General features: G+C 41.0%; 1 protein-coding gene across 1 annotated transcript; it reads left to right on the top strand.

The window, feature by feature from the left end:
• Positions 1-726: 726 nt before the first annotated feature.
• On the top strand, positions 727-9181 carry LOC137297996 (1,25-dihydroxyvitamin D(3) 24-hydroxylase, mitochondrial-like). The gene is made up of 9 exons (XM_067830014.1): positions 727-1265; positions 1891-2084; positions 2702-2905; positions 4107-4261; positions 4990-5156; positions 5676-5754; positions 6305-6470; positions 6924-6967; positions 7209-9181. The coding sequence occupies exons 1-9, from the start codon at positions 874-876 to the stop codon at positions 7320-7322; spliced, it is 1515 nt and encodes a 504-aa protein (XP_067686115.1). The 5' UTR covers positions 727-873; the 3' UTR covers positions 7323-9181.
• The last annotated feature ends 556 nt before the right edge of the window (positions 9182-9737 follow it).

Below are 9737 nucleotides of genomic sequence, written 5' to 3'. Positions count from 1 at the left end.
CAAACGCGAAAATGGTCTGCCATTCTCCTGGGATTTGTGAAAGTGTAAAAAGTCAAATAAATGCACCACGTCGGACTTACATTTTACGTGGTACGCGGTGTTATAAACACTCTTTGACTGGCGTCATTGAAAGAGCGGTGGTGTTGCAGCCTTGTGGTGAAAGCGTTCGGTCATCACGCCGAAATCCCGGGTTCTATTACCCACATGCGTACAATGTGTGAAGCACCTTTCTGGCGTCGCCCGCCATGATATTGCTTGAATACTGCTAAAGCGACATAAAACTGAACTCAACCACCCATTGCATGTATCGTATCCTTGCTATAATGATATGTGCTCACGACGTCAGTCACCGAATTTTCTGGTTCTGACTTTATTATTTACGAAACCGACGATATACTACCTGAATATTGCTTAGCTCGGCGTTAAAAGACATCAAAACAAATGCGAACTGTAACAAATACGAACTGTAACTGTATGTCTTCTTGATAATTTGCATTTGTGGATTTAAACAAACAAACAAACAAAAAAAAAAGAAATAGAAATAGTGCGAAAGAGTATCCTCTGTAATCAAGAGTATCATATTTCCATGTTATTTTATTTCCATCTTATTGTGAAAGTCACTTACATTCGGCTTGTCCTGAAATAACACCAGTGGTTCACGACTGGTTCCGTCCCGAAAAAACCCGAAGCTGTAGATTACGGAAAGATACGAGTATTGACGAATGGAATGTTTACTGCTCGCTTTGTCCCCGTTCAAACGCGAAAGTGTCAAAACTAGCTTTACAGTGAACATATTATCACGTTGGCAATCAAGTCGTTACAGGGTCTACGAAAGGTATTACAGTACCATAGATTTACAACGTCAAGCTTTAAATGGCTCGAAACTTGTTCCGCATCGCTCAATGTGCTGTGGCGAGACCGCTCTATTCCTTTCGAGGCCTATCAACAGCTGAAGTGAAAGAGAAGGGAGTCGAGCCGAAACCATTCAGCGCTATACCGAGGGTGAAGGGATGGCCCGTTATAGGAACTATGGTCCAGTTCGCGAGAAACTATCGCGTTGTGCATGACTTACTCCTTGAACGTCACAAAGAATTGGGGCCAATTTTTCTGGAGGATACAGGTGGATTTAAACAAATTTACATGATAGACCCAGTTGCACTGGAAGAATTCCGTCATCAAGAAGGAAAATATCCCGTAAGGATAGGGTTTCCAGCTTGGGACGAGTATAATAGGGATGCTGATCGGGCGGATGGGCTTTTTACAGCGTAAGTTAGAATCATACTTGACTAACAACTAGTCTCTGAAATGAACATATTGTACTGAAGAAAACGTTCATAGTGAGAAAAAAAATGATATAATGAAATGGAGCCCTGAGACTTTCATCATTGTTCCTGAAGCTATGGAAATCTAGACTTGCCACATTTTCTAGACTTGCGTGGGCTTTCTTGGATATATTTATTTCAGGGTCTGTACGGCAGACGTGAATCATACCTACAGCTACATAATTACGATATATTTATAGTGATGCGGTCCCCACTAGGTCTTTAGATAATCTCGGTGCTCATTCAAATTGTGATAAATTGACCAAAATTGAAAGGTTACTATAGCTGGCAATCATACAGTTTCTAAGATTCCCGGCATTTACGATTAATACGTGCTATTGATTTTGATCAAGGCTTATATAGTTTTATTGTACTTTTTTAATATATGAAATTTGTTAATTGTTAATTTGTTAACACTAGATTGTGTATTCCAGACTCGATTCTTTACAGACCGACGCCATATGGCTAGAGTATTGCTGCGGCGTAAAACTAAATTCACACACTAGGATTAACAGGATTATCATCCCGACTAGTGAGAGGTCACTATAAATATTTCATCTTTATGCAGACAGGGAAAGGAATGGCATCGACTACGGAGCGTGATTGACAAGCCGTTGATGAAGTTGAAGACAGTTGAGAGTTATGGCGACGGGTTCACCGCCGTCGCTGCCGATTTGGTCGACAGATTTGTAACTCTCAGAGGGACCAACGGGGGAGTCGTGGAGAATCTCGACGTCGAGCTCTTCAACTGGGCTTTAGAATGTAAACACGTTTGTCTCTTTGACGCAGACCTATTGATGATTTTTGCTGCTGTCGCATCCCCCTAATTAGCCCATCTTTCGGTTTTCTGGGTATGATATAAACTGCGTTTCCGCTTCTCTGTTGGCGCTGTTATAAGATAGCGCCAGCGCAGTATACCCAGGGAACCAGTATTTGCATATCGCTTACCCAAAGGGTGTTGCTTGTGGTTGCGGTACAACTATATGCTCTACTCACGTGCCTGCCTACATTCTCTTTTTAATTTTACCAATCCTCCATAATTATAAACCTTTAAACACACATACTTTTATCATCGATGGTCAATACCGAAAGAAGAATTCAGAAAAAAAATCACATACATGCAAATGAGGAGGAACGTATGGTGTAGAGTGCATAGTACGTTAGTTAAAGTTACATAGACGTGAAGCAACTGGCGTTTTCTATCTCCTATGATCGCAGGTTCTAATAGTTTCATGGTTTGTCAGCACCAAACCCGGATATGGTAAACCTGCATCATTTCGGGTTTTCCCCCCACATTAAGCAGACACGCTGTAATATAACTGGAATACTGGTCAGTGATGCCTAAAATCCATCTCTCACTGACTTACTCTCTCTTCCAGCTATATCGATGGTCCTGTACGAGAAGCGCATGGGCTGTTTGTCCGACAATCGAAGTGCCAAAATCACGGAGTTTATTCAAGCAACGCACGCAATGACTGACATGACCAACAAGCTTATATTCTTTCCTCCCAAGTTCTCTAAACTCTTCAGGCGTAAAGATTGGAAAACATTTACTGGAAGCATGGACACTTTATTTAGAATAGGTAAGTTCTGGAGCTCGGAAACTCATGGGTGCCATCCATTATTGGGTCCTTTGGTCCGCCTTTATGTTCTTAACAGAAGCAGTATAATTGCAGTATGTATGTAGTTCGTAATGAAATACAACATACATCTTCGTTAATTTATCTTTTACAGTAACGTTAAGTTGTACCCTTCCATTTTATATTTTTTTTTTATGTTTTTTTTTCTATTTCATTTTGTGTGTTTGCTAATGATGTCAATCAATGGATTATTTAGCCCAGTGGCGATCATGTACATACGACCGTCATATACCTGGAAAGCGCTTACAGCCGTGTTAAATTAACATAGACTACAAAACATTATCTGTATGCACCATCCCCTCAGACACCAAGTGACCAATATTGCGCTTTGGGGTAGCCTAGTGTTTCATTAAGGTATTCGTATACTCACTCCCTTGACCATTATGGATGACAGGTAAGGTTCGTGTTCCCACCAATATTAATGCATGAATTCCAGAAACCTGTTGTTTATCATCGAATGCAAATAGAAGAATGGCTTCTTTACACACTGATATATAGTTGGCACTTACTTGGCAGGCTGTGGCAGAACCCAACAAACAAACAAACCAAAAAGCCTTCACTGACAACACGTGTTCGATTGTTACGTCATGCTGTAATTTCACAACACAGTTGTAACACGTGATACCTTTCATTACTCTTCCTCACTTGGGGTCAGTATGAATCGGTACATAAAATCATGGTGAAGTTTCACGAAAGTTTATATGTGGTAATTTTACTTAAGGGGCAGTGGTGTAGCCCGATTGTTACCCGAGTTGTCAAGCTGACAACTCATGTTCAGGTCCGAAATTGTATTGATGGTGGGGTAGTCTAATGGCTAAAGTCGAAGACCAGCGTCGCCAAACATGGCGTAAAACTAAATTCACTCACTCACTCTGAATGGTAACGATTTGCACCGCTGTGGTTTGCCCCGAGCGAGAAATAGCGTAGATGCTACAGTGTCAGTTCGTCACGTGGAAGATGGGGTTCGATTCCCACATGGGTATAATGTGGAAGCCCAATTTCTAGTGTCCCCAGAGGCGTAAAACTAAATTCACTCCCCTGGCTTGTTTCACACATCTGTCCATATGTTGTCACATACCCGACATAATGTTCCAAGCAGCGAAGCCCTGTCCCTTAACTGACTCAAATGACGCCATTGTTCCAGCAAAGGAAAGTATTGACCAGAAGATACAGGAAATAGCGGACAAACCAGAAGGCGAGAGCGCAGGTGTTCTGGAACAGATGCTGGCCAAGGGGGTATTGACTCCGAAGGAAGTATACGCCAACATCACACAGCTCATGTCGGCGGCGGTTGACACCGTAAGCAGTTAGTCAGTAGCCTCGAACAAGTTGTGTTCTGAATAGACGTAAATGTCTTGAAAGCGGACTTCCTTACCCTTCAATAACTTTCTTTATACTATGTGTACAAGCTCATAGGAATATTCCAACCAAACTTGAAAGTCATACAATTAAAAGAATGGTTAAACGATACTCCATACATCTTATCAGATATGTTTTAGGCAATTAACAAAAGTTGCGGAAAGGAATGAATGTAAAACACAATCATAAATAGCGAATCACAGGCATACTGCATAATCTTTTGCAGGAATTCGAAAATTCACTGGAATATCCCTTTAAACAAGTCAAAAACATAATCTGATGTTTCTTTAATTGTAGCAGTTCAATGCAACTGTAAATTAATGCCGAGCACCAGGGAAGGAAGCAACAAGTACCTTTTGGTTTTTAATGTCTTGACGCGGCATGGGGTTCGAACTACCGATCTTCCTCTTCCCGGGAAACGCTCTATCCCGACGGAGACATCAACAATTCATCAATTCACGAGGGGCTTTAGTTCAAGAGACAAAAACCGCCCATGAATATAATATCTTTTGGAAAAGGAGCGAAAAGTAACGTTTTAAAAAAGCTGCGCAAGAAACAAGATAATAGCATGTAGCAGGATTTTTCTTTACCCCCTCCGGTCTATTTATTTTCATCTTTGGAGCCTCTGTGAATATTTAGAATTATGAGGTTGTCAATCATACTTTTAGACGTCACACACAGTGCAGTTCCTCTTGCATGAAGTATCCAGGCAACCAGACATCCAAGGGAGACTACTGGAAGAGGTGGAACGTGTTGTGCCCCCTGGGGTCAAACCAACCGCTATACACTTTCGCGACATGCCGTATCTGAAGGCCGTCATCAAAGAAACATTGCGGTGAGTAAGCGGTTGTAGAATTCTGTTCAACTTTGGGAATTGTAAACGGGACCGGGTAGTCTAGTCTGTCATACAGAGCCTGAAGCAAATATATCCAAGAAAGCCCACACAAGTCTAGAAAATGTGGCAAATCTAGATTTCCCTAGCTACTGAAAATGAAGGAAGTTTCAGGGCTCCATTTCATGATATTACTTTTTTACTGTGAACTTTTTTTTGAGTAAAATATATTCACTTCAGAGACTAGTTGTTAATTTATGGGTAATCAGACCCGCTCACTTGGTTGACAGTCATCGTTCGCCAAGCTGCATACATTCGATACTCATGCTGTTGATCACTAGATTGTCTTGTCCAGACTCGATAATTTACAGACCGCCGCCGTATAGCTTGAATATTGCAGAGTGCGACATTAAACAACAACAACAAAAATACTAATCAAGAATAATGTCCTAGAAAGCTGTTTTTGTGTTTAATTTTAATTTTATGTTGCGGACTGACGAGCCTCTCCATGTTGTGTTTCAGTTTGTATCCTATAGGTAGTGTCGTTTTGAGGAACATGCCCAAGGACGATGTCGTCATGGGGTACCACGTGCCAGCCGGGGTGATTATCCAGACATTATGAAGGGATAAGTTTGTCTGTTGAACGCCTCGATCAGATATGGTTGAACTAAAATGACGGAAGCCTGTAACCACTGAGTCTTTAAAAGATACCATAATATATTCTGAAGAAGTGTGTGGAAAAGTGTGTGCCGTTGTACAAAGCTATCTTAACGTTAAGATGACCGTAACTCCCATACCTTAAGAGACCTAGGCCACAGACTTAGAACCTTGGCGCTAAGGTATTGTGCAGTAATATTTGTGAGATTCTTTTTACAAATACGGCACCAGAACCCTGGTATGAGCGGTGTGGGCGTGTGTCGTTACAGAACATAAGACCCATCTACAACGACCCATACCCCCTGCTACAACTATCCACTTACCCCTGAAGTCTATGTACAGCGACATTTAATGATTTCCTTTCCTCACAGAAAAGCCCAAACGTGTCCTTGCATATCTACTTACCAAAGGGGGCATTATAGTAAATAAGAAACTTATGACAGCGAGCATATATATATTAGCGATATATGTAACTCAGTATTGTTTCTTGTCAGACAATGGTCAGCGTTTCGTCGTATGCCCTTGGACGACAAGAATCTTTGTACGATGACCCCTTGACCTTCAAACCTGAACGCTGGATGAGGGACAATTTGGAGGAGAGACAAAAGCGCAACCCCTACACATTCCTGTCGTTCGGGTTCGGGCCTAGGATGTGTGTTGGTGAGTTCATAACTAGACTGGATTGTAGCATAGGTAGTATGAAAACGACACTGTGGCCATTATCGGTTGTGATATCAGCAGGTCACAACAGGTGCTTACAGTTCAGCCCATTCTTTTGGTCATGGTAATTCTTTCAGTCATTCATTACGCATGAAGATTTGGGTTAGACTAGATCTACAGCAGCCCGTGCTTGTCGTAAGTGGCGACTAACGGGATCGTGTGGTCAGGGTCGCTGTCAAATGTTCATGCTTCTCAAACATGCTGTGCATCAAGATGTTTGTTCTTTATCAGTTTATGTAACTTGTTCTTTATCAGTTTATGTAACTTCGACTCATGTCCAATACTGAGACGTACACGTTCTTTATCTGTTCATGCTTTTAACACATGTCATGTGCTAAGATAGTCAAGTGGTTACCTGCCCAGGCACGATCTTAGGATGTTCGATTTTTCCAGGACGCCGTGTTGCTGAAATGGAAATCCAGACGCTCGTGTCACACGTGAGTTATATTAGGTGTTATTTAAAAATATTCATATTATATTAGCTGTTATTTAACTGAATGTTGATATTGTATTAGTTGTTATTTACTGAATGTTCAACTGACCTTATGGCGTTTTGAAATTAGAAGCGGATCGATGGCTGTAACAGTCTCATTTTCGAGGTTTTTAGGCATACGAAACGAAAATATGATATGTTTGGCATGACCTATTTTTTATGATTTACATTTCTCATTTATCCAGATCATCCGACGGTTTGAACTCAAACTAGATGAAGATAAACCAGTCGAGATCATTACGAAACTATTGCTTCTACCAAAAGACCCAGTGAGGATAAGATTTACAGACAGGAAGTGACGTCATAATGGCAGACGTGCTTGCCCTTTACCTGTTTTGCTGTCACATATTACATGTAGCAGATAGAACATTTTTAAATTTGCATAATTCAGTTGATTTACCTCGTAAGTATTTGTAGATATTTATGTGGAACTGATGTATTTTTATCGGTGCACGCGATATTTTGTTTATTAGTTGTTTATCGCGGCATACAGCAACATTACAGCTATATGGCGGGTTCTGTAAATGATCGAGTCCGGACCAGACATTCCAGTGATCGACATCATGAGTATCGATCTACGCAACTGGGATAGATAACGTGGCATCCAACGCAGCGAGCCAGACCATCCGAACCCGTTAGTCACCTCTTACGACAAGCACTGATTGCCGAAGACATTCTAACCCAGATATTCACGGATATAAACGACAATAAAAAATAACATTTGCACCACTTGCACCACCCACGTTTTGCGTTTGGTATGAGTAGTGTGAAATCAGTAATCTGTTTATGCTTTGCATTAATGCTGAGCCTGGTGCGCCTATCAGAATTAATGCAACCATAGAACAATTACAAAATGTTCGTTGTGAATATTTCTTACCAACCCCCATCTGAAATACTTGCATCACTGAACATGCAGGACTTATGAAGTTCATGCAGATTGTTGCAGATGATGCAGAAGTTTATCACTCGTAGAGTGGCAGGTGTATTGACGGACTTGAAACACAACGTGGATGGAGGGTGTAATCTATTTGTGTTGGAGAGCAAATGTTTGATAAATCTTTCTATATGTACTTTTCTTAGATCAACCTATAACAATATTACTGCATACAAGATACAGATGTATATGAGATATTTTCAACCTGATATTCATTAGGGTTTATGAACCATAGCCAAAAGTACAAGCGAGTACAACTTTTAAAGTGATGTATTATATACATGTAATAACATTTATTCACTAATTCTTAAATACACATGTCCATGTTCCTTCATTGAAACCCATACAATGACAAGTCAGTGAGTTTGGTTTTACGCTGCTTTTAGCAATATTCCAGCAGCAGCATGACTGACGAAACCAGAAATGGGCTTCACACATTGTTCCCTTTTGTAAGGAATCAAACCCGGGTGTGACCCGCAAACACTTTAACCACATGGCTACCCATTGTCCTAGCAATGACAAATGTTTCTTCCAGTTTTCATATCTTTTATTCAGAAGAAATGTATGCATAATTTATCGTGATGCTGTCATAATATGAATAGATATTTTTTTTTACGCCTATCTGCCATTTCCAGCCATTCATCTATCTTCCCTCCGTGCTATAATGGGTAGAGTGTATGACCGGACGACGTAAGGTTCGATCCAAAGGTTTGGTCATACTTAAAAATGTTTAACGATGGTACTTATTGTTACCTTGCCTGATGCACGGCGTTATAGGAATGGAGCAAAAACTGGTCTGAGTAGGGGACTCAGGGGATATTAAATCGCCGTATGATCTCAGTGGACTGGTACTAAATCACAGGCGTAAGTCTGAGCTAGTACAAGCAAACACACGTCCATGCACGTTGTGCAATACTGAAGGCGACTTGAAACACCATTTGTACATCTCATCCACCAATCCGTGTGTTCCTGGATGTACTTATTATTTGCTGAAATGTTTAGCATCGCTTTGTTGTTGTACTGAGGGTAAGTAAATATATTGTGAAGTATCACTTCGTTGTGTTGAGGGCCAGTGATGAAATATTTGATGCATTGTTCTGTTGTTGTGTTGAGGTCCTCGATATCTGAATTTTTCAGCATCGTTTTGTTTATTTGCTTGTTGAATGTCAATGTTCATCATAATATAAATAACCTGTTAGGAATAAACACTAATGGCAACAAAAACATTTGCTTTGTTCAACAATAACAAGAACACCTTACTTTCATGGACGCTTGTGGCTGTACGTGCCTGACTCAGTAACAGACCATGACACAGCACTCAGTTGACCTCAGTTACAGACCATGACACTATACTGTGCAGACCTCAATAACAGACCATGGCACTGTACTCTACAGACCTCAGTTACAGACCATGACACTGTACTCTGCAGACCTTGATAGCAGAACATGGCCCATTACCCATCTGGCATCAATATCTGTACTTGCGAAAGTACGCATCAAGCTCAACAACCGCATGACTCATTACGCATCGAACTCAATAACCGCTGACACATAACGCATAAGAGCCATTAACAGAACGTGACCCATTACCCAACTGGCACCAATATCTGTACAAAAAGTACGCATGAGGGTCAATGACTGCCCATTACACCTTAAGTACTGGGCCTCAGTAACTGACCATGACACAATGCGATCATCATACATTTGACCCACTGCAGATTACGGAGTAGTGCATTCACTCGCCACGACTGTGTGTACTTAATACCGCTGATTGTTCGGT

Source organism: Haliotis asinina, chromosome 10 (genome assembly GCF_037392515.1).
Source record: "Haliotis asinina isolate JCU_RB_2024 chromosome 10, JCU_Hal_asi_v2, whole genome shotgun sequence".
NCBI lineage: Eukaryota > Metazoa > Mollusca > Gastropoda > Lepetellida > Haliotidae > Haliotis > Haliotis asinina.
Note: the sequence above shows the minus strand (reverse complement) of the source record. Positions and strands in the feature narration are given on the sequence as shown.

What these genes read in the sequence shown, in the direction of transcription:
- LOC137297996 (XM_067830014.1), top strand. Translation starts at nt 874, where the DNA reads ATGGCTCGAAACTTGTTCCGCATCGCTCAATGTGCTGTGGCGAGACCG. An exon ending in GGTACCACGTGCCAGCCGGG is followed by an intron (nt 5,755 to 6,304) that starts GTGATTATCCAG and finishes GTTTCTTGTCAG; the next exon opens with ACAATGGTCAGCGTTTCGTC. An exon ending in CGGGCCTAGGATGTGTGTTG is followed by an intron (nt 6,471 to 6,923) that starts GTGAGTTCATAA and finishes CGATTTTTCCAG; the next exon opens with GACGCCGTGTTGCTGAAATG.